Raw genomic sequence first — 25,674 nt, 5'->3', positions numbered from 1 at the left:
GGGAAGATTAGAGAGAAAAGGGGAGAGAACACGTAAAAAGATTTAGCAAGAGGGATCCCATGGGCCTGCGGAGATGATAATTATCCAGGTTCAGAAGCCGCAGGAAAATGAAGAAAGCTCAAAATCAAGGACAGTGCTAGGGCAGATAAAGAAACGGAAGTTCTGCGACAGGATAAGGACATATTTTAAAATGTACTTTATCTTTTAGTTGATTAATAGAAGGCAATTGAGAAGTAGCCACAGGCTTTGTTAGGTGCTGTCAGATTAAGAGACAAACACCAAATCTCAGATGATTTGGGATAAAATGCAAATATGCATGCAGAGAGGGCCAGAAGGGACAGGCATACTTTTCACTTTGTTCTGCGGGACTGTTCTTTCAAGTTCTGCAAGCATCAGAAATTCCTTGCTTATTGGTTTGGAAAGTCATATTAAGAATCCAGATTTTCTGCATCAGTCAGCCATGAACAGAACTTGATTCAGTGGCATACAACATCCTTTCCTGCTACAGAGTAATCTAATTAAGGAAAACAATCAGATCTGAATCCACTGTTCACCGCACAGGACAAACCCAAATTTGTGTTGCTGGAAAAGGTCAAAACATCTCAAGAGAGACACTGCTCACCTTCAGATTGGTTACAGGAGAGACATGCCCTCCCCACTACCTTCTGGACCCTTTCCATGCCCAAACTGAAATACAGTAGTCTCCCTCTTTTCGCAGGGGATACATTCTGAGATCCCCAGTCGATGCCTGAAACCGCAGATGGTACCAAACCCTATATATACTATGTTTTTTCCTATACATACATACTTATGATAAAGTTTAATTTATAAATCAGACACAGTAAGAGATTAACCACAGTAATAATGAAATAAAACAATTACAATATACTGTAATAAAAATTATGTGAATGTGGTCTCTCTCAAAATATCTCATTGTACTGTATTCACCCTTCTTGTGCCGATGCGAGATAATAAAGTATCTATGTGATGAGATGAGGTGAGGTGAATGCCGTAGGTATTATAACATAGTATTAGGCCACCTGCGACCTTCTGGTGACACATCAGAAGAGGGATCATCTGCTGTCTGACCACGGTTGACCTTGGGTAAACTGAAACTGCCGAAAGCAAAATGGAAGCTAAGGGTTGGGGAGGGACTACTGTACTGTCAGAGCAGAAAGGAACTGGACAGATTCAAGAGATGCTACGGGGCAGAGAGTGCCTGAGCACTGACTGTGTGGGTGGATAGAGGAGAAGAGCTTTATTTTTTCTTAAAGATTTTATTTATTTATCTGACAGGGAGAGACACAGTGAGAGAGGGAACACAAGCAGGGGGAGTGGGAGAAGGAGAAGCAGGCTCCTGGCCGAGCAGGGAGCCCGACGCGGGGCTCGATCCCAGGACCCTGGGACCGTGACCTAAGCCGAAGGCAGACGCTTAACGACTGAGCCACCCAGGCACCCTGAGGAGAAGAGCTTTAAATCCAGGGAAATGGGGTGGGAGATTGAAACTGGATTGTATTTGGCAAGCTGTGGCTTCCTAATAGCTTTCTTAAGCATTGCACTTGATGGGAACCGTGTATGTGAACTTTTCATTCCTCTTCCCTTAACATGGAGGAACACGGAGGCTGACTTTTTATGGGTAGTTGGATTAGGTAGCCACCACCATAATGGAATTTATTAAATACCAGAAAGCCCTTTGCTTGCCTAAAATCCACCATAAAAAGAGCATTTCTTTAGGAATTGTTTTATTGCTTTGTTTCAAGTGTTTTTGTGTGAAAAGTACAGAAAACTCAATGAAGTCCTGATGCTTCAAACCTTATCTTATTCACTTACCACTTCAAACCTCCAGCCATTTCTAAGAGAAGAGCTGTCTTAAAGCGGAAGGGGGCACCCCAAGGCAGGTGGAGGTGATCAGAAGGGGTGCCGAAAATGAAGTAGTGGGGGCCTCAAGGGAAATGTCCTACAGGTACCTCCAGTCAGCACCGTTCAAACAGATGGATCAGACTGTAATAGTAGCTCCAGGCTTTAGACTCCAACCTCATGGTATCATAGGAATTGGCAGGCATTTGCCAGCCAACTGAACAGCTGAAACCAGAAAACAAATCATTGCAATTACCTTTTCCAGAAACCTCACATTCCATTGATCACGAAATTTTGTCATTTCTTCCCCCTTTAAATTCTCTTTCTAGTGACTGGAGTCTCACCATTCCCTCCTTTCCTTTCTCACCACACCCAGCTGAATTGAGGCTTCTGTCCCCTTACTGGATCATAGCAATAATCCCCAGACTGTGCTCCAGCTCCTTGGTGGGCTGTCTCATCCCACCTGAGGATGAGAACTCCTCCAGGCCAGGAACTTGGAGGTTTGTCTCACACCTATATTCTCAGAACCTAAAACAATGCTGGGCACACAGTAAGTGCTAAGTAAATGCTTTTGTTGAATGATTCACCATGCCAATTCATCTGTACCAGAGGCTCAGTCATACCTTCTCTTATTCCCAAAGCTCTCTCTCTCATCTGAAGAGTAATAGAAAAATTTTTGAATAAAATTCAACTTCGTCATAAAATGACCTCAAACCACCTCTTTCTAATTTTATATTGTATAACCACCAAAGTCTTTTATATAGGTGGGCTCTCATCACCCTGGAGCTGATTATTTTTGTCACTTCTGAGATTTGGTGATAATCGCTCTGCCCAGAATGCCCCCTTGCCCACCTCCCCAGCTGTGCACCTATAGACCTCCTCCGCTATTCTGAACTCTTTCTTTCTCTCTCTCTGCAATGAAAACGGGCATCTTGCTTGGCTAGTTCACCAATGTACCTCTGTGTGTGACAGAAGTTAGGTCACTAATAAATGAATATTGAATGAAAATGTGTGTGTGTGTGTGAGAGAGAGAGAGAGAGAGAGAGAGAGAAAGAGAGAGAGAGAGAGAGATTTCTCTGAAAAGCGAAATTACCCCTCCTAGCCCTGGCTTTTACCTCAGTATGTTTATTTATACCTCTGACATCAAAATATACTTCAGCGTTAAGTTATAATTCTTTCTGTACATTTCACGATATACTCCCAGGGTTAACATCAATTCCTTAAGGGCAAACACTATGACATACATATCCTTCTTTCTGCAGGGTTCCTAACACATACCATACTAGGGACTGAAAAAATGTTTGTTTGAAATTTTAAGTCTCCTACTTCAAATTTTTGGCAACAATCTGCAGCAGTTTATTTTCTTCTTTATATGTTATAAATTAATGTATGTAAATAAAGCTAGAACTAGACCTATATTGTCCTCACTGAGCACGTGGATATTAAACTTCAGAGACAAAATGGATTCGGAAAAAATTTAAAAGAATGATTCAGTGAAATAACCTTTATAGTCCCACCAGCTCTAAAGTTCATGGTTCGGGTTTATGGGTAAAGTTAGTCTCCTCCAAATGGCCTAATTCCTTCCAGCCTGTTCTCTGTCTCCTCCCTGGAAAGTGGGCAAGTGCGTGCAACCACACACACTCTCCCCACTCAGAATGATCCAAGGATACTGAGGACCCATGTCCACCTCACATATAACACTAGTTAAGGATCCAGTCAAGTGTTTTAAATTCTGGGCTATTTTCTTTTGTTTTTCATCACTCGCTTTAAGGGTCATTTTAAATGTAGTTATAGTGTTTTCTTTGGAATTGATGGAACTTCTTTCTTTTCTTTAACTAGAATTCTCATGATTTCAGAAGAAATAGATATACTTTTATGGGACAGATATTTAGGCAAATAATTCCTCTCTCTGTCTCTGGTCTCTGGTGCCTACCACATGGTTGGCACTCAACAAATACTTGTGGAATGTAGTAATATTCTACATGCAGTCATAAAAGGATTACCTTAAACCTAAGTTCCACATTTGATCAAGGAAGAATTCTCCTCCCATTTCTTAGAAAAATACATGTTAGGGGCACCTGGGTGGCTCAGTCTTTAGGCGTCTGCCTTCGGCTCAGGTCATGATCCCAGAGTCCTGGGATCGAGCCCCGCATCGGGCTCCCTGCTCAGCAGGAAGGCTGCTTCTCCCTCTCCCACTCCCCCTGCTTGTGTTCCCTCTCTTGCTGTGTCTTTCTCTGTGAAATAAATAAATAAAATCTTTAAAAAAAAAAAGTACATGTTATCCTGTGGGGCCAAAGGGTGGGTCTAAAATGATCTCCTCCTCAGAAAAACCCAGAAGTAGAAAGTAGAACCACTGTCTTCTGTGGATTTTATCCCCCACCCCCCACCCCTGTGAAAAGGATAAAAGTTAGCTTATAAGTTACTTCTAGTAAATCAATCCTTTCTTTCCTCTTAAACTTATAATTATGAAGGGAAGTGTAATAACATTTTACTGCAAAGAGATTTAGTAATTCTGGCAGTCCTTCATTAATCACTTAATCAGTGTTCAAGCAGAACTGATGTCCTTGACATATATAATCAATCTTGATTCCTCCCACATTTGATTTTCATCCTTTTAAAACCTGACTATAGACACTAAGGATTGGTGGCTTTTTTCACATTATGTTTTTGTTACAGACAACCCATATATGCATATAATAATAATCAGATTATTGATACCTATGTTGGGTCTCCTCATAGTCTGTTTGAAAGCAATTGTTTTCTCTTCAGTGAATTTATAGAGATTAATGGTGCCAGGACCAGATTCTATTATAGTTTAATGGGAAAATGGGATTGGGTCATTTTTTAGCTTCGTATGGCCTACTATTCTTTTGGAGATGGCATATTTATTGTTATTGTTAAGCCAGAGCTACTTGTTTATGATACATTCTGAGGAACTTTTCCAAAAACTACATTCTAAAGGCAGCTGGGCATGAAAACATAATACTCCAAAGGGGAGCAGCATGGGATTAAGTTTGTCAAATATCTTCTGCTTCAGAAGGGTATTTTCATGATCACTGGTGTAACTCCAGAAGTTCTGATCCCACCATTCCTCTTCTCGTAACACTTAATAATTTGAACATTTAAAAACATTATTTATTCACCCAAAATTTTAGTGATATATCATTTCCATGTTGACTTACAGACCATCCATTCACTCACCCATACACTGCTTGTCAACATCCTGTGTTTTTCTCTTTCATAAGAAAGAGAGCTGCAGTATAGACTTTACAGGTAGATACTAGTGTGGAAGATGATCAGATGAAGACTCTTAATTCATGATTGCTCACATATTTGAACAAATAAGACAAGAATTTTGTTATCTGGCTTTTGAAGAGTATTTTTCCTCCCTAAAAGGTGACCTCAGGATTTTTTAAAAAGTCTACACACACTGTGTGCTGCAAAAGCTAGAGTAAAAATGAACTTTTCTGGTAATGATAGAAGAGAAGTCTTTGGGGATGCTCAAGTTAGCACTTTCCAGGTGTTCAGTCAGATCTATGTTGCCTCTGCAGACCAAGAATTAGGAAGCCAAAGGGATGACAGTAACAATAATAACAACATCAACTTGCTGAAGTCTTCCTATGCCAAAGTGGTATGTGATGTGCTTTGCATGGGTTATTTAATAGAATACTTTTAGTATCCCTGTGAGGTCAGTATCACATACGCTCCCAGTTCAAAAAGGAAAGGCGAGGCTCATTGAGATTAAAAATTTGCCCAAAATTCCAGAACAGCCTGCCTGATTGAGAGCCCTCAACCACTTGTCTGTCTACCCATCTTAGGTGTATAAACTGAGGCCCAGGGGGCTGAGATACAGCCAGTAAGTAGGTGGCTATATTTGAACATGTATTTGAGATAGAAGCTAACCTACAGAACAGTTATAGTAAAATAATTACCCTTTAGTGAAAAATTAATGAAACTCTGGGCTAGCTAGAAAGTAATTAGTAGATTACAACAGAAATTAAAGTTAACCTTCTACCCAGGCATGAAAAGGTGAAAAGGAGAGTTGGAGAGAAGGTTAATTATCAGAGTCCACATCGCATTGGCGAGGGGTAGATTTGATCTTGAATGACTATTACTAATAACCATATAGACATCGTCTTCATTAGGAAAACAAATTTCCTGATCTAAATGAAATCTCCCTAAAACCATTCATTCTCTTCCCCCACCCAAACACACACTCGCTTCTCTTTTGCTCTGATATATGATGATCAAAGCAATTTTCTGACAACTAATTCAACTCCCCAAATATATGGTTATAAGTAAAGTTATCAATTTTTAAATGAGGTATAGCTTTAATTAATACATTGACAGTCTTTTTTTTAACAATGTCGTCAGTGATTTTGGTGACAGTAAATCAGTTCTTTGCCTGAGTAACTTTGGAAAAAACAAAAGAACTTTTACCAAAATGAAGCATTGTCCCCATGCACTGATGCACAGGGAGGCTTGTCCTGCACTGTCCCAAATCTCCAGAAGGCCTCTGCCTGTCATTTCTATGCCCCTGCCACACAACACAACTTGCCCTAAACCACAGCCATTTTAAGGAAAGCTGATAAGGTCCCTTCAGCTTTTTAAAGAATGGACAAGAGGTAAAATATAAGAAGGGAGCCTACCTAATGGGTGAATAGAAGAGCTCTTGGACCTTGACCAGACATTCTGAAGTGAGAAACTCAGGAACCCCAGGCCTTCCAGCCTCTGCAGGCAGGACTGTGCAGCGTCAGCACATTTAGTCAAGATTGAGCATTTACTGAACTTCTATAACGTACTCAGTTCATTCCGTGCTTAGACTGAAGAAATTAGACATGATTTCTACCTCCAAAAAACCTGTGAGAGGACATGTTCATAATTGTGTAACAGGTGTTTTCCAGACCAGTGACTTGAGAGATAGTTCGATAGCGGGCAGGTAGCTAACACCCATGCCCTGGCTGGGTCCCACCAGCTTTTCCACAGGAAATTCACCCAAATCTCTTCTCCCGATTCCAGAGGTTAGAGGCTCAGAAGTGTATCACAAAAGCCTACTTTCTCCACATCTCCCTGTGGCCTGAGTGGCTTGGCCACTGCCATAGTCCTCTACTATCCCTCACATATCTACACGGGGTGCCGGGTCTGAGCCAGTGTCCCGGGCATCCATCTATTGCTGGTCCCACCCAACGAGGCTGCTCTCATGAAGAGGCCATCCCCAGAGCAAATGTCCCCACTTTTTTACTACACAGGGACCCAGCACTGAGAACAAATGTGGAGAAGCTTTTTTCCCCACCAGCATTTCATCTTGTATCAAGACACAAAACAGCACTTCACTTATATCCTTTTGTTTTTCTACAGGAATCGGATAGTAGAACTTAACATTTCAGTGACCCTTGGTTCAGCTAGTAGGTTTCTAATATTCAGGCACTTGCCTGAAGAAAACCAAAGGGTCACCATACCTCTGCGCACACAATGTCCCTCCCTTTTAGCCCTGGGTATTATTACCAATCCCTGCTCTCTATCCAGTTGTGGCGAGCTCCTTCACCATAATACCCCTCCCCGTGGGTCAACAGGCAGCCTTTGCTAATGTATGGCCATGGAGGTCTTAGATCACTTTCCCATTTGTTCCAACAAGTCCATTTTGTTTCCCAAGAAACCCCTCTGTTTTGTGCAAATAAAGCTCTTCGGGTGGACCCATCCATCAACTCCAGATCTGTTCAAAATGGCTGTAAATTGTGACACATGACAGCATATAGACATGTACACTGGGATCCTCATGACACTAGTTAATGATACATGAAAGTTCCATGCCACGTTTTCTCTTTTGTTGTTTCAGATAAAGGGATATTCGTTATCCAGAGTGAAAACCTGAAGAAATGCATTCAAGCAGGCAAATCTGTACTGACCCTGGAGAACTGCAAACCACCGAACAAGCACATGCTGTGGAAATGGGTTTCAAACCACCACCTCTTTAACATAGGAGGCAGTGGCTGCCTAGGCCTGAATTTATCAAATCCAGAGCAGCCATTGAGCATATACGAGTGTGATTGCACTCACGTTTCCTTGAGATGGCGCTGTAACAGGAACATGCTTACTGGCCCTTTCCAGTACACGGTCCAGGTGAACCACAACAACATGCTTGTGGCCTCATGGAAATATCTTCACAAGTGGATTTCCTATATGTCAGATGGTGGAAGCATTTGTGAATATCTGCACAAAGGTAAAAAAATAAATAAATAATTGAGATAAAACTACTTGTGAAAAGGTGTATTTAGAAAGTTTGCCCCTAAGTAAAGTTTTGTAAATTATACAACAGCACCTAGAGTCTCAAGGGACATCTGCTAAACACATTTTAGTTGCTTACTCGCTTATTATAAAAGGATTATTGGAGTCTTGGAATGAGCTTTCTACATTCTGCTAAAGAAGCAAAAATTGGAATTTAAAGATATTAGGGGAGAAAACATTTAAATAACTCTGGGAATCAATGGAAAGGAAGAGAAAGAATGGAAGGCTAGGAGAGAAAAAGAAAATAAAGGTGCGAAGAAAAGGTCTATGAATTAAAGACTTATCAGGATGAATAGAAAAATCTCTCCTGCCCTCATTTCTCTTATTGTAGAAACTCAGCCCCATATATGAGTGTGTCCACAGAGCACCTCAAAGCCTCTTCACTGGCATCCATGTGATGGTCGTGGACAAGGCATTTAAAGATAAACCACAATGTCAAAGCCATTGGCAAGTGTCAAGGGGTGGAAAAGCATGGTTTCAGGAGTGGGGGTTTTCCTTCTCCATAGTTTTGTAATATTTGGCATTTTGAGCAGGAAAAAAAAGAAGACAGAACATGGCATAAATTCTGAAACCTCAAACCTGGCTCTTAAATTTTTCTCTGTAGCTCTCTTCATTCATTCATCCATCCATCCTTCACTTATTTATTGAGCACTGACTGTTTCTCAGATACAGTGCTGGGCATTAATTTGCACAAGCCAACAAGACAGATGTGGCCTCTGACCTCATGGTTCTACTGAGTAGAATTTTGCCTTAACAAGAGCATATCCTTCTAAGAACTTTACACCAGTCCTAGGAAGCAGAGCAAGGGACTCCTAAGATCCAAAGCAGGATTTTCTTTTGTACCTACAATAAACCAAATAAAAAGAGAGCCAAGAGCAAGCCATTTTCAGGACTCACTACAATAAGCAAGTGTTGCAAGCCAGCACTCTGAATAGTCCTCGGTTCTAAGGAAGAACTTAATATTTTGCTTTATGTTAATTTTTTAGCCATATACTCACATTCCTACACATTCAGGGGAATACTGAGTAGAAGTCAGGGGATTGAAACAGGGGGATGTATCCTGAAATACCTGTAATTCTTAAACCTCCAGGGCTGGCAATGTGGTGTGTGCTCAGTCTAGCCTTGCAAACTGTGGCGAGGGAGTGAATACCTCCACAGCTGGCCTTTCTGCTCCAAGACCCCCTTACTTGAGGGTGGCCAAAGATCCCCCCCTCACCATTGAAAGCACCCCCCCCATTGAGTCATGCTTAAGGCCAAGGATACCCGATTATTGAAATACTCTGAGAAAGCAGCCGACAGACCACCTCTTCACAGTAGAGGCCTCCTAGCTAGTCACCCTATTTTCCCCTCTCCCCATGTCGGTTCGGTTTGCCACGCTGCACCCCGAGTTAGTCTTTAAAAATGGAAATCTGATCATGTCATTTTCCCATTCAAAACTCACTACTGACTTCCCACCACCCTCACAGCAAAGGCCAAAATCCATAATGCGGCAGAGCCAGCCCTCTGTGAGCTGACGCTCCAGTACATCCCCAATCCCCCTTCCTTTTGCACCTCCTTGTGCTTCTCCTTTCACACCACCCCCCCCCCGCACACTCTTGTCACAGGCCCTTCTTACTCGCTGTCCCGCCCACCAGAACAACTCTTTCGCAAAGCCTTGCATCTTGACCTCACCCAGTTCTTATTCAGAGAGGCCTTCACTGACAACCCTCTCCACAATAGTGTTCCTCCATCCTTCAAACACACACACTGTCTTCCCGCCTTGCTTTGTTTTTCTTCATGGCACTTATCACGATCTGAAATTATATGTTTACTTGTGCACTTCCCACTAAAACAGAAGCTCCCTATGAAAGGGAACATTTGCAATTTGCTCTCTAGTACATCCCCAGTGCTGGGCACATTAAATGCCCAATAAATATCTGTTGAATGAATGAATTCATAAATGCCTATACAATTCTTGAGGTTCAGATGGTGATCCTTGATGTATTTGGGGGTGAGAAGGTATTTTAAAATAGATCTTCATTTAATTTTCCTTCTCATCCACTGACAAAATATGTGTGCTACTGTGGTGGGGCACCATTGTAAATAAACAGGTAGAAAATAGGTAAACAAGCCGTTTATCAGCACGTGCTCTGAAGCCAGCACTTACCCTTGTACCTTCACACACACTAGGCAGTGAGGCCCTGAGGATTCTCTGTGGGATAGCAAGGGCCTTACACATCATAGGTTCTCAGTCAATAAAAAACGCATTCACTATATGACAGTTTCCAAAGACAAAGCTGACATAATGCTTATTTGACTTTGCCTTTTTCTCCTAGATTTGTACACAATCAAAGGGAACGCCCACGGGACACCATGCATGTTTCCCTTCCAGTATAACCGACAGTGGCATCATGAATGCACCCGGGAAGGGCGGGAAGGCCACTTACTGTGGTGCGCCACGACCAGCCGATATGAACGAGATGAGAAGTGGGGATTTTGCCCAGATCCCAGTAAGAAGAAAATCTAGTTTTCCCCATATGTCATGAATGAATCAAGCATGATTAGAAAGTTATCTGTATTTAAGGAAAAGCACCAGAATTGATATAGTGAAGTCTGAATAAGTACTCTGATTCCATTTATCCAGACTTTGATTTTGTGTTTGTTTTGTCTTGAAAAGACAATTCTGATGTATATTCTTTTTTTCCTCTTATGCTCAAAAGATGTTAATTAGCCATTCTTCATTAAGCTCAGTGCATAAGGATGCTTTAACCAGAATGAAATTATAACACTCTGTGCGCTCATTAATCCCAGCTTCTGGGCAGAATACGTCAAAACAAACATGAATACATATAAACTTACTCTTTATTTCTGCATTCAACCCATCCCCTCCTATAAGCTGCCTTAATTTCTCCATGTCCAGACTGCCTATCTTGCCCATTGTCAGGTCCAGGCATCAGCTGGTCCCCTGATGACCTTTCTAAAATCGCAGTTGCCCTCATTATTTCTCAACAATGAGTTCTCATCTTGATTCCCTTTCCTTATTGCTCAGTTTCTAGCTATAACCTCAAAATCTGACAGCTGCAATGTTCTAACTTTTTTTCAGTTAGTACTTTACTATTTTATTTTTATTTAGCTAAAAGTTTTCCAATAGCTGCTAAATATTGAAGAATATTTATATATATCTTCTACTCTTTTTTTTTTTTTAGAGAAGAAAAAGAAGGGGGAGAAGCAGAGGGGGAGAGAGAGAGAGAATCTTAAGCGGGCTCCATGCCCAGTGTGGAGCCCAATTCGGGGCTCAGTCTCACCACCCTGAGATCATGATCTGAGCTGAAATCAAGAGTCAGGTGCCCAACAGACTGGCCACCCAGGCGCCCCTATACTTTCTACTTTCTATATTCAGTGTCCTCCACCTTGGTTCTTGCAAGTCAGAGAGTATAGCTCCTACTATCTCCTCTTCCTTGCCTACCTCCCCTCCACATGTATGGCAAATACAACAAATAAATTAGAAACAAACGCAAGTTGAAGAGATGAATTCCAAAGAATTTATAAGTTATCTGTAGAATTGTTTTCTAATCTAAGAACCAGTATGGCTCAGTGAATAGGAGAGAGTACAGGCTTTGAAGTCAGACAGACCAAGCTTGGAGTCTGTTTCCCTTCAATGATGAGATCTTGAGGCTCCGTTTCTTTGCCATAAAATGGATATAATAACGGTACCTTTTAGGATTATTGAGATGATGATGATGATGATGATGATGATTTGATGATGCATCTAAGGTACATGTACTTCTGGTACATGGTAAGCACTCACCAGGATTAGCCATTGCCATCAGCATCAACATATATCATCATCAAATCTAACTTATCCATTCAGTATGCACTTCTGAATCAATGGTTCCTTCTCTTTATTGTCTGTCAGCAGCACTAAGTTAGCATAGTGGTGGATATCAAGAGTGTTAGTCCTTAGGACCCTCCCTTCAAAGAACTTGGTTTCTAGATGTAATACAGACAGATTTGCTCTATGCCAGAAAATACAGACTATATTTGATATGATATTCTAGAATCACCAGGGGGATAGTTAACAATACATATCCCGGCCCCTCTATCAGAGAGGTAGTGGGTCCAGTGTGTGGGACCCAAGCATCTGCATTTTTGACAAGTAACCCAAATGATCCTGTTGCAGATGATTCTTCATCAGACAATTCACAGTATGCAGATAATTCTGTAAACATACATCTATATATAGAGCTGATATTAAGACATTTAACAACTAATATGGTATGGACTATTGATCAATCCCAGTGGAGACTTTAACACAGAGGTTAAGAATCCTGAAGGCCCAGTGCTGGTTTTAACCCCTCAGCTTTTAGAGTGTGAGGAGATGTGATGAAGGAAGAGATGCAGGAGAGACTGGGGCAGGGGCACTTGGGTGGCTCAGTGGGTTAAGCGTCTGCCTTCAGCTCAGGTCATGATCCCAAGGTCGTGGGATCCAGCCCCACATCAGGCTCCGCAGTCAGCAGAGAGTCTGCTTCTCCCTCTCCCTTTGCCCCTCCTCCCCCACTCATGCTCTCTCCCTCTCTCTCAAATAAATAAATAAAATCTTTAAAAATAAATTAAAAAATAAACCAATATCAATATCATTAACATGTATTTCACATGGCCTTAATACTGAGGACATTTAAAAAAATTTTTTTTATTATGTTATGTTAGTCACCATACAGTACATCATTAGTTTTTGATGTAGTGTTCCATGATTCATTATTTGCATGTAACACCCAGTGCTCATTACAACACATGCCCTCCTTAATACCCATCACTGGGCTACCCCATAACCCTCCCCTCTCCCCTCTGAAACCCTCAGATTGTTTCCCAGAGTCCATAGTCTCTCATGGTTCGTCTCCCCCTCTGATTTCGCCCCCTTCATTTTTCCCTTCCTTCTCCTAGTGTCCTCCATGCTCTTCCTTATGTTCCACAAATAAGTGAAACCATATGATAATTGACTTTCTCCGCTTAACTTATTTCACTTAGCATAATCTCCTCCAGTCCCATCCATGTTGATGTAAAAGTTGGGTATTCATCCTTTCTGATGGCTGCGTAATATTCCATTGTATATATGGACCACATCTTCTTTATCCATTCATCTGTTGAAGGGCATCTCGGCTCCTTCCACAGCTTGGCTATTGCGGACATTGCTGTTATGAACATTGGGGTGCATGTGCCTCTTCTTTTCACTACATCTGTATCTTCGGGGTAAATACCCAGTAATGCAATTGCTGGGTCATAGGGTAGCTCTATTTTTAACTTTTTGAGGAGCTTCCATACTGTTTTCCAGAGTGGCTGCACCAGCTTGTATCCCACCAACAGTGTAAGAGGGTGCCCCTTTCTCCACATCCTCTCCAACATTTGTTGTTTCCTGCCTTGTTGATTTTTGCCATCCTAACTGGTGTAAGGTGGTATCTCAATGTGGTTTTGATTTGAATTTCCCTGATGGCTAATGATGTTGAACATTTTTTTCTTTTTTTTTTAAGATTTTATTTATTTATTTGAAAGAGAGAGTGAGTGAGAGAGAGCATGAGCAAGGAGAGGGGGAAAAACAGACTCACCTGCTGAGCAGGAAGCCCAACGTGGGGCTCGATCCCAGGACCCTGGGATCATGACCTGAGCCGAAGGCAGACACCTAACCAATTGAGCCACTTAGGCATCCCAATGTTGAACATTTTTTCATGTGTCTGTTAGCCATTTGTATGTCTTCTTCGGAGAAGTGTCTGTTCATGTTTTCTGACCATTTTTTGACTTGACTTTTTGTTTTTTGGGTGTTGAGTTTGAGAAGTTCTTTACAGATCTTAGATACCAGCCCTTTATCTGTAATGTCATTTGCAAATATCTTCTCCTATTCTGTGGGTTGTCTCTTAGTTTTTTGACTGTTTTCTTTGCTGTGCAGAAGCTTTTTATCTTGATGAAGTCCCAAAAGTTTGTTTTTGCTTTTGTTTCCTTTGCCTTTGGAGATATGTCATGAAAGAAGTTGCTATGGCCGATGTTGAAGAGGTTACTGCCTATGTTCTCCTCTAGGATTTTGACATTTTTTTTAACCACAGTATTCTCCCTGAGGTTCTGTGAAGAGCCCTGTTACCATTCTCTGTCTCCTGTATTCAATTATGGTTTCCCAGGTGGAAACCTGGGTACAGTGGTGCTTGGGGCTTTTCACCCCCCAGTCTTCCTATAGCTCAGAAGCTTCTTCTGCTTGACAGCCTGCTAGATTCCAGCTCTCCTGACCTTTACCTCAACCAGCACCATTGGTATAGTGCTAAATTACACTTCCAGTTTCCTTCCTTTCTTGTTACTTTTGGTTCCTCGTAATCAACATAACTCAAAATGATGTGTCAGAGCCTGAAATCTGAGCAAGCTGATAGCTTTTTCCATGGGAGCAACAAGTGAATAGGACAGAAAGGAGTGAGTGGAATAAAGCAAAGATTTGTACTTCTGTATCTCATCTTTCTTAACGGAAGTTTTTAGTATCTCACTGTAAAATAATGCTTCCCTTTTTTTTAAAAAAAAAAGACTGTAAGGAAGCAAAATTTAAATTTAGTACTACTACATATATAAACACACTGGCAGGAGAGATATAATAAAGCACTTGTCACTATCGATTTTCAGGAACAAGGAGATATATAGGAATCTCTGGGGGTTTATTTAGAGGCAATTCTGGGCCATGATAAGTCCCTCTTAATTGTGTGTCTTACACAGCTGGACAGTCATGTTCAGTTAGTTTGAGATATTTTTAAGACATCAACCTCTGGAATGGTCTGATTGTCCTTGAACCTTATTTAGCTGATACAATTATTTTATCAGTAACTTCAATGGTGTAACGGGCAGATTGGTGTCAACATAGATGTATGACTGTGAACCTCACCTAAGCCTCCAACACTAGTTGCAATGCTATTATTTCTCTTTTGTCATACTGCTCTCTTGCTCCCCACAATGACCATACCAACCTCCCTACCTTCCTCTAACTTCTTACCCTACCCCCCATTCTCCTTCCTGATTCTCATCAGATGACCTCAGTTCTTACTCATAATGAAAACAGGACCCATCAGAGGGAAAGTTTTGACAATTTCTGCTCCCTAACCTTTAAGCCCACCTGGGTCTGCACCCATCTTTATTCCTCTGCCTTATACAATAGTGTTCCTCCTTCTACCTAGGGCAAATCTCCCCGCTTGGACTCCAGAGCCTCCCATTCAACCTTCTCCAACCTGTATCTCAGTGTTTCTCAAAGTGTGATCCCCATTCCAACAGCAGCAGCATTTCTTGCAAGTTTGATAGAAAGGAAAATTATCAGCAACACCCCAAACAACTATATCGGAAATTCTAGAAGTGCAGCCCTGCAACCTGTTTTAACAAGTTTTCTAGGTGATTTCAACACCCATCATTCTACTGGATCCTTCTCCATTAGCAGTTAAACTTGCTTAATTTAGGTCTTCTTTTTTATTTTAAGTTTTTATTTAAATTACAGTTAGTTAATACATATGGCAAAATTTATTTCAGGTGCATAATTTAGTGATTCATCACTTATTTATAACACCCAGTGTTCATCACAACAAGTGCCCTCCTTAATACCCATCACCCATTTAGCCTATCCCCCTCCCACCTCCCTCCATCAACGCTCAGTTTGTTTTCTGTAGTTAAGAGTTTCTTATGGTTGGGACGCCTGGGTGGCTCAGTCGGTTAAGCATCTCCCTTCAGCTCAGGTCATGATCCCAGGGTCCTGGGATCGAGTCCCACATCGGGCTCCTTGCTGAGCAAGGAGCCTGCTTCTCCCTCTGCCTGCCTCTGTCTCTCTCTCTCTCTCTGAGAAAGAACTAAAATCTTAAAAAAAAAAAAAAAGAATTTCTTATGGTTTGCTTCCCTCTCTCTTTTTTTTCCCTTCCCCTATATTCATCTGTTTTATTTCTTAAGTCCCACATATGAGTGAAATCATATGGCATTTGTCTCTGACTGACTTATTTTGCTTAGCATAATACACTCTAGCTCCATCCATATCATTGCAAATAGCAAGATTTCATTCTTTTGATGGCTCAGTAATATTCCATTGTGTATTTATACCACATCTTCTTTATCCATTCATCAGCTGATGGACATTTGGGCTCTTTCCATAACTTGGCTACTATTGATAATGCTGCTATAAACATTGGGGTGCATGTGCCCTTTGAACCAGTATTTTTCTATCCTTTGGATAAATACCTAGTAGTGCAGTTGCTGAGTCATACGGTAGTTCTATTTTTAACTTTTTGAGGAACCTCCATACTGTTTTCCAGAGTGGCTGCCCCAGTTTGCATTCCCACCAACAGTGTAAGAGAAAGCCACTCAAGTCTTAAAATATCTTAAAAATAATATAACACCTTCATACCCACTTCAGCCTCCTGAAAACACCCATGTCTTTTACCCCCCCTCACCATTGACAGACTTCTCAAAAGAATTGTCTATACTTCTTCACCTTGCTTTCATTCCTCAGTCCACTGTCTGTCCTTGACTTCTATGACAATGCATGCCTGATCTCTATTTTCACAAACTGTTTATTCATTCATTCCCACAAATCTGTATTGAACACCTACTATGTGCCAAGTTTGTGCTGGGATTATAACCATGAACATGAAAGATGAAAGTCATAGTGCCTGTCCTAATGAAGTTCACATTCAAGTAAAATACCCAAATTGATATATAATTTTTTATAAGTGCCACTTTAAAAAAAATGGTGTTATCAGTAAGAAATCTAATTTAAATTTGTGAGTCAAGGAAAGTTTTTCTGAGTATGTTGTATTTAAATCTCTAGTCCAAGAGATGAATAACAGTTATCAAGATGGAAAGTGAGAGGATGAGATATCCACCTAGAGGTGAATGGTCTATGGGAATGGTCAGCACTAGGTTTACAGGCAATAAAGGAAATATATTGTTTGAATAGAACTAAAAAAAATAATAAAACCAACTAGACATCGATATGCTTTTGACTCACCATGCACATGCACTGATAATTCTAAACAACATCCATGATAAAATACTCTCACCTGTCCAAGGGTGATTGTTTCCCTACCTTTACCCACAGTGTGCCACTAGCCAAATGCCTGAAGGCTTTGAGGAGGGAAAGAGGTTGCTACTATCTAGGAAAGACAATGTGGCAAGAGCACAGTAAGGGATAGAGGAGCAAGACATTCTGAAAAGGTTGGCAGAGGCCAACTCATGCAGAGGCATGATAATTCAAGGTGTTCTAGAGGTAAAGATTTACCTAATTCTAACTATAAATGGAAGCTATAAAGGGATCTTAAGCAGTGATATGATAATGATTTAAAATTTTTTTAAGGATCATTGTGAATTCTTTATGGCAAACGGCTTGCAGGAGGGCAAGAAGGAAATCGTTGAGACCAGTTATAAGGCCCCAGCAGTAGTTGAATCAGGGATAGTAGTGACTTGAGTTAGGTAGCAGAAAGTGGGTTGGAAAATGGATGTATTGGAAATCCAATCTGGAGATAGACTGAATAAGATGCAGTTCTTAGGAACACAGCTGAGCTGGAGAGAAGGAGCTGAGCTGTCAGGTGTCTGAGTAGCTGATTAAAGCAACAAGCCAAAAATGAAAGAGTTAAGTCTTTTATCACTTACTGTGAGATAGAAGCAAGAACCTAAAATGGGAGGAAGCACCAACTCCTCTTGCTCCATTTTCCTTATGGAATGGCACACTGGCCAAAGGTCAGAAGGATAAGCACAGGCTATTGAGAGAGCCCTCAACAAAAGCCTCCTCAGTTTTGTGGATTCTGGGGTCAAGGGTAAGGGGAGAGGGAAAAGCTAGGAGTGGAAAAGGACTGGGCACTGAGTCAGAGTGGGTAAAAGTGTCTTCAAGGTTCCCCCTCCTCTACCCCCCAACCTCAGTAGAGGTACCCGAAGAGGATATCATCCCAAGGCCTCAGAAAAAGAGGCTTAGAAATGAAGGAGCCAGAGCTAGGAATGTGAAGAGCATGATGGCCCAAGGGGGCCTGAATCTTTGACTGGAACTCCCTCCAGAGACTTTAGTGCATCATCTGTGAACCAAGTCTGATATGGGAGGGGAGCCTTCCCCCCATGAGGTCTACCAGATAAAGCCTTTGTAATTGCCTACAGTCAGGCCTGAAAAATCATATATAGATTTTTAACCAGGTGTTGGATTTCTCACTGGTAAGGACAGACTTAAAGGATAAGGGAGAAAATGAAGTGTTAATTAAGACCCCAGCTTTCTGATATGCATAGCAAAGTTAATGGAGATACAGATTTGGAAGAGACAATCAAGCATTCAGACTGGGACATGTTATGCATCAGTCAATCATGTGAGATGTGGACTAGGCAGTTAGATATAGAGGTCTCTATATATTTGAGAGTTGTAGTAAAGGGATTTATAAGAATGGGTTAGATAGTCTAGAGTATGTGTAGAATAGAAAGAAAGGGGACTCAGGGCCAAGTCTTAGGACCTCAACAGTTAGTTTGAACAGAGAAGAATGAACCAGCAAAGGAGACTGAGAATAGGCAGCCAAAGTGGTAGAAGGGTAGCCAGGCATGTAAAGTCAAGAAAAAAAAGAGTGCATCAGCCAAGACAGGGAATTCAACTTGCCAAACACTGCCAAAGGGCTTGATTTGACAAGTTCTGAAACTTAAGTGTTTCCTCGACTTGGCAACATGGAGATCACTGATGACCTTACCAAGTAAACTCTAGGTGCCAAACTGAGTGGGTTAAAGAGTAAATGACAAAAATAGAAGAGCAGGGAACATTCCCCAATTCATTCTGTGAGGCCAATATTACCTTGATACTGAAACCAAACAAAGACATCACAAGTAAAGAAAACTATACACCAGTATCTCTCATGAATATAGATGCAAAAATCCTCAACAAAATACTGGCAAACAGAATGCCACAACATATAAAAAGAATTGTACACCATGACCCACTGGAACTTTTCTCAAGAATGCAAAAGTGGTCTAAAACTCAGGAAACCAATTAATACGCATATCGATAGGATAAAGGACAAAACAAACATGATTATCTCAATAAATGCAGAAAAAATATTTGACAAAATTTAAATCCCTTTGTGTAACTAAGAAAAAAAAAAAAACACTCCAAAACCAGGAACAGAAAGGAATTTCCTCAACCTGATAAGAGCATCTATGAAAAACCCACAACCAACATAATTAATGATAAAAGACCGGATGCTTCCTCCCTACAATTAGGAATAAAATGAGAATGTCTATTCAACATTGTACTGGAGATTCTAATCAGGGAATGTAAGCAAGAAAATGAAATAAAAGGCATTCAGATTGGAAAGAGGAAGTAAAGCTATCTCTATTTGCAGGTGACATGATCTCGTATATATAAAATTCTAAGGAATCCACTAAAAAACTATTACAACTAATAAACACATTCACAGCATACAAGATCAATATACAAAAATTAATTGTATCCAGAAATTAAATTATGAAAACAATTCCGTTTATAGTAGCATCCCAAAGAATAAAATGGGGGCACCTGGGTGGCTCAGTCGCTAAGTGTCTGCTTTTGGCTCAGGTCATGATCCGAAGGTCTTGGGATCTAGCCCCGCATCGGGCTCCCTGCTCAGCGGGAAGCCTGCTTCTCCCTCTCCCACACCCCCTGCTTGTGTTCCCTCTCTCGCTGTGTCTCTCCCTGTCAAATATATAAATAAAATCTTTAAAAAATAAAATAAAATAAAATAAAATATTTTGGAAAACATTTAACGAAAGAAGTGAAAAACTTACACTCTTAGAACTACAAAATATAGTTGAAAGAAGTTAAAGAAGACATAAATAAATGGAAAGACATTCCATGTTCATGAGACCAAAAGACTTAATACGGCTAAGAGGGCACTATCACTGCAATCTCTATCAAAATTCTAGCTGGCTCCTTTGCAAAAAGTGACAAGCTTATCCTAAAATTCATATGGAAATTCAAAGGGCCCAAGAGAGCCAAAATAACCATGAAGAAGAACAAAGTTGGAGGACTTCAAAATTTATGCAAAGCTACGGTAATCAAGACAATTTGGTCCTGTCAAAATTGAATAGGGGTACCTGTCTGGCTCAGTTGGAAGAGTGTGTGACTCTTGATCTCAGGGTTGTGAGTTTGAGCCCCATGTTGGGTAAAGAGATTGCTTAAAAAATAATAATAATAAGCTTAAAACATTAAATAAAATTGTGAGTCCTCATTTATGGTTAATTGACTTTGGACAAAGATGCTAAGACAATTTAATGGAGAAAGAATAGCCTTTCAGCAAATGGTAAGGGAAACTGGATATCCACATTAAAAAGAATGAAATTGAACACCTATCTCTCACCTTACAAAAAATTAGCTCAAAATAGATCAAAGACTTAAATGGAAAAGATGAAACTATAAAACTCTTAAAAGAATATATAGGGGTATAGTTTCATGGCCTTGAATATGGCAATGGGTTCTTAGATATGACACCAAAATGCAAGCAACAAAAGAAAAAATAGATAAATTGGACTTCATCAAAAGTAAAAACTTTTGTGCTTCACTGGACACTATCAAGAAAGTGAAAAGACAACCCATGGAATGGGAGAAAATATTTGCAAGTCATATATCTTTTTTTAAATTTTTTATTGTTGTGTTAATCACCATACATTAAATCATTAGTTTTTGATGTAGTGTTCCATGATTCATTGTTTGTGCATAATACCCAGTGCTCCATGCAGAACATGCCCTCTTTAATACCCATCACCAGGCTAACCCATCCCCCCACTCCCCTCCCCTCTAGAACCCTCAGTTTGTTTTTCAGAGTCCATCATCTCTCATGGTTCATCTCCCCCTCCAATTCCCCCCCTTCATTCTTCCCCTCCTGCTATCTTCTTCTTTTTTTTTTTTTTAACATATATTGCATTATTTGTTTCAGAGGTACAGATCTGTGATTCAACAGTCTTGCACAATTCACAGTGCTCACCATAGCACATACCCTCCCCAATGTCTATCTCCCAGCCACCCCATCCCTCCCACCACCCCCACTCCAGCAACCCTCAGTTTGTTTCCTGAGATTAAAAATTCCTCATATCAGTGAGGTCATATGATACATGTCTTTCTCTGATTGACTTATTTTGCTCAGCATACACCCTCAGCATACGTGGTTGCAAATGTCAAGATCTCATTCCTTTTGATGGCTGCATAATATTCCATTGTATATATACCACATCTTCTTTATCCATTCATCTGTTGATGGACATCTTGGCTCTTTCCACAATTTGGCTATTGTGAACATTGCTGTTATAAACATCAGGTTGCATGTACCCCTTCGGATCCCTACATTTGTATCTTTGGGGTAAATACCCAGTAGTGCAATTGTTGGATCGTATGGTAGCTCTATTTTCAACTTTTTGAGGAACCTCCATACTGTTTTCCAGAGTGGTTGCACCAGCTTGCATTCCCACCAACAGCGTAGGAGGGTTCCCCTTTCTCCGCATCCCCACCAACATCTGTCATTTCCTGTTGCAAGTCATGTATCTAATAAAGGACCTTATATCTAGAATATATAAAAAATTCTTATAATTCAATAATAAAAAAAACAATTAAAAAATGGGTAAAGTGTCTGAACAGACATCTCTCCAAAGAAGATTTGAAGTGGCCAATACGCACATGAAAAGATGCTCAGTATCATTAGCCATCAGGGAAATTCAAACAAAAACCACAATGAGATGCCACTTTACAACCAGCAGGATGGCTACAATCAGAAAGATAATAACAAATGTTGGTGAGGACATGGAGAACCTGGAACTCTCAGCTACTGCTAGTAGGATTGTAAAAGGGTACCGCTGCTTTGGATAACAGTCTGTCAGTTCCTCAAAAGGTTGTGTGGGTCACGACATCAAAAACTAATGATGTATTGTACGTTGACTACATTACATAATAAAATAAAATTAAAAAAAAAAGAAAATGTTAAACATTGAGTCACCACATGACCCTGTAGTTCCACTCCTAGGTACGTATTCAGGAGAAATGAAAACGTATGCCCACACACACAAAAAAACCTATAAACAAATGCTCATAACAGCATTATTCATAAAGCCAAAAAAGAGAAACAACCCAAATGTCTATCACTGATAAAAGCATAAATAGCATGTAGAATAGTCATACAGTGGGATATTATTGGGCAATAAAGAGAAGTGAAGTACTGGTGCATGCTACACCATAGACAACTCTTGGAATTATTAGGCTAATTAAAGAAGCCAGGCACAAAAGACCGCATATTGTAGAATTCCATTCATATGAAATGTCCAGAAAAAGCAAACCCATAAAGATGGAAACTAATTAGTGGTTGCCTTGGGCTGAGGGTGGGGATGGGGATTGAGGGGGCAATGGAGAATGACTGCTAATGGGTACTGGGTGACGACAATGTTCTAAACCTGATTGTGGTGATGGTTGCACAATTCTTTGACTGTACTAGAAATCGTTGAATTATTTACTTTAAATGGGTGAGTTAGGGGCGCCTGGGAGGCTCAGTCAGTTAAGCATCTGCCCTTGGCTCAGGTCATGACCCCAGGGTCCTAGGATACTCCTGCATCGGGCTCCTTGCTCATCAGGGAGCCTGTTTTTCCCTCTGCCTGCCGCTCCCCCTGCTTGTGCTCTCTCTCCTTTCTCTCTCTCTCTCTGACAAATAAATAAAATCTTTAAATAAATAAATAGGTGAATTCTATGTCATGTTAAGTATATCTCAATAAAACTGTTATTTTTGAAAGAGTAAATGGGAGATGAGGAATTGAAGACCGTATGTGTGTAAAAGCATTTGACTAATGGGGGTAGAGAAAAGGGGGGATGGGGATGCCATGGGAGAAAGTGTTTTTGTCTCTTATTTTTTAAGGACGAGCAATGCTAGGCCATCTTTGAATGCATGTGGAAATGATCCAACAGAGAGAGCCTGAAGATGCACGAAAGTGAGCGCAATTGATTGTATATATATATATATGATCTCTCAGAAGACAGAAGGAAGTAGGATCCAGATCCTAGATGGACAGACTGGCCTTTCGTATATGTAAAGACAATTTCTCCGTAAGAGGGAAGAGGGAGACGATGGTGCGGGTCCAAGTAGTTTGACTGATTAGGTGATGGGAGAAAATGAGGAGAAACGGGTCCAGAGGCTGTAGACTTTTTCTCTGAGGAGGAGGCAGAAGGAATAAGAGGTTTGGGCAATAGGAAAGATGTGAAATGAGCATTGTGGCTGCCAGAGAGCAAGCTTACTAGAGAAAACCAGTAATGTTTCCAGGAAGTATTGGGGGTGGTTGATAATCAACTGATCAGAATGACTTTTCTCTGCTCCTCTGTTTGGAGCAGGCACAGAGAAGGCCAGTGATTGGGTTCCTCTGTTGAAACAGCGCTCATGCTCACTTGTGGTCTCAATCCTCACCTTACTTAAAGACTCAGCAACATGTAACAAAAATCGACACCATCTCCTTTCGTGGGCGTCTAGGACCCCCACCTACTAGTTTTCCTCTTTCTTTTGCGGCCAGCACTTCTCAGGTTCCTTTGATAGCATACTCACCTCTACCCAATTACCTTTAAAATGCTGATGGGGAAGTTTGGGGAAGAGCATGAAAAAGATGGAACATGGTGCCTGCCTTCCTGATCCTTACATTTTATCGGGAAAAACAGAGAACCAAGGAGCAAAATTAAATACATCATTTAATTTCGGTTGTGATCAGGGCCACCAAGAAATGTGTAAGGCATTACGAAGGTACAGCAAGAAGTCCTGACTTGGTCTGATACTCTTTTTACAGGAGATTTACCAACACAGAACTTTGCAGGGAGCAGAGATCCAATAACTTCGTGACGAGTATATAAAAGAGAGAAAAATAATTACTTTGTAGCTTGGAGTTGCTCTAATCATATGAGAATTCATTTTTTGTTTTTAAAGCATTCAAAATTTTTTTTCGAGTGGCAAGAAACAGTTGACCTGGGACAATGGCAAAGCTGTATCCTTTGGGAAGAAAAACCAGCCACGTTAACAAAGGAAAAGGAATGGCTGCATCCCAGCAAAATCCATAATAAAAATCAGTGTTGACATGAATAAATCTCAGTTCATTAGAAGACAGGTATATTTAGAGAAAAAAATCACCTATTTATAACATGCAAAGGATTCTGGTACTCTTTCATCAAAGAGTAGGATATACAAAGATATACAGGACACAGTTGCTTCCCTCAAGGAGCTCATAATTTAGTGACAGGAGCAACAATATAAAGACAGCCATAGATGCAAAGAAATATAACAATATGACTCTAGCCCTAGAGTAGAATTTTTCAAGAATAATTAAATGCACCTGAGACACCAGCCTTCACTCTCGCATTTTCAGTGGCTTGGGAAGAGAGATCATGTATGAAGAAACAAGAGAACTAAGAATATTAAATGCATGTGTTCCAGGCCAAGATGGGAGCCTGTGCCAAGTGGGTTCCTGGGAATCAGTCCCTGAGGCAGAGATGAACAAGCAGCTCTCTTGGGGGAGTGCTCTCAGGATCAATACATGTGGAGAGGAAGGGGAGAAAGCAGCATTGTGCGGGATTGTGATGCAGGCCTGGAGTCCCCTAGATTGACTGTATGAGAGCTTCCCAAGCTGGAGTTGCCCCTAGTTGAGGTGAGAGGAGGCACCCATAGCCCTGCACTGACCAATCATGGTTTGCAGGCTGCCTTTGGGAAGGGAGAGTGATAATGGGCAAAGAGACTTCTCAGCCAAGGCACTCCTTGAAGAAGGTAAACACTGAGATGTGTCTCCCGGCAGCTAGAGAAATAAGGTCTTCGATCGTGAAGGGAAATCAGGACAGTACACCACAGTGCCCAAGCCCATGGTGGCGCTTTCATCCCGTTTGTTACCCTACAGCCTTCAAATAAGATCTGTGGAGTGACATGCGGCCCATGAAGAGAAGAAGAGACGGCACTTGCGTCTGGGTGCACGGAAGTACAAATTCTTACATTTTAGTTAAAACCAAATTTCAATGACAGATGAGCTTACTTGTTAGAAGAATATAGGCAGGCGCCTGATGCAAACATTTGACCGCAAGCTTCCTTTTGATTAACCTTAAGAATTGGCACCGGGGCGCCTGGGTGGCTCAGTCAGTTAATCATCTGCCTTCGGCTCAGGTCATAGTCTCAGGGTTCTGGGATCGAGCCCCGTGTTGGGTTTCCCTGCTCAGTGGGGAGTCTGCTTCTCCCTCTGCGCCTCCCCCCGACTCGTGAGCTCCTTCTCTCTCTCTCAAATAAGTAAATAAAATCTTTTAAAAAAAGAAGAAGAAGAATTGGCACAGATAATCCCAAACCAAGGGAAATCTAACAAAACTGGACTGTATAATTTGTAGCAGAGACAGGATCACCTGCAAGCCTCTCATCTCAACTGTTTAATGTACAGAATTCAAGCAGGTTACCACAAAAAGCTGTGTTTACACAGCTCAATCTATCTCCTATTGAAAGGGCAGGACCAGGGCACCTGGGTGGCTCAGTCGGTTAAGCATCTGCCTCTGGCTCAGGTCCTGATACCAGGGTC

At 41.0% G+C, this 25,674-nt stretch overlaps 1 protein-coding gene across 4 annotated transcripts in view; it reads left to right on the top strand.

Annotated features, from left to right (window-relative positions):
• The window catches only part of PLA2R1 (phospholipase A2 receptor 1), a 116,059-nt gene that overhangs the window by 8,921 nt on the left and 81,464 nt on the right, over window positions 1-25,674 (top strand). For 3 of the 4 annotated variants that reach the window (XM_027591079.2, XM_027591081.2, XM_027591080.2), the window contains exons 2-3: window positions 7,694-8,077; window positions 10,458-10,631. In XM_027591079.2, coding sequence (XP_027446880.1) covers window positions 7,694-8,077; window positions 10,458-10,631 — 558 coding nt within the window. The remainder of the gene's footprint in view (window positions 1-7,693; window positions 8,078-10,457; window positions 10,632-25,674) is intronic. The other variant, XM_027591082.2, reaches the window with a different exon arrangement.

This window comes from Zalophus californianus, chromosome 3 (genome assembly GCF_009762305.2).
Source record: "Zalophus californianus isolate mZalCal1 chromosome 3, mZalCal1.pri.v2, whole genome shotgun sequence".
NCBI classification, from domain to species: domain Eukaryota; kingdom Metazoa; phylum Chordata; class Mammalia; order Carnivora; family Otariidae; genus Zalophus; species Zalophus californianus.
Note: the sequence above shows the minus strand (reverse complement) of the source record. Positions and strands in the feature narration are given on the sequence as shown.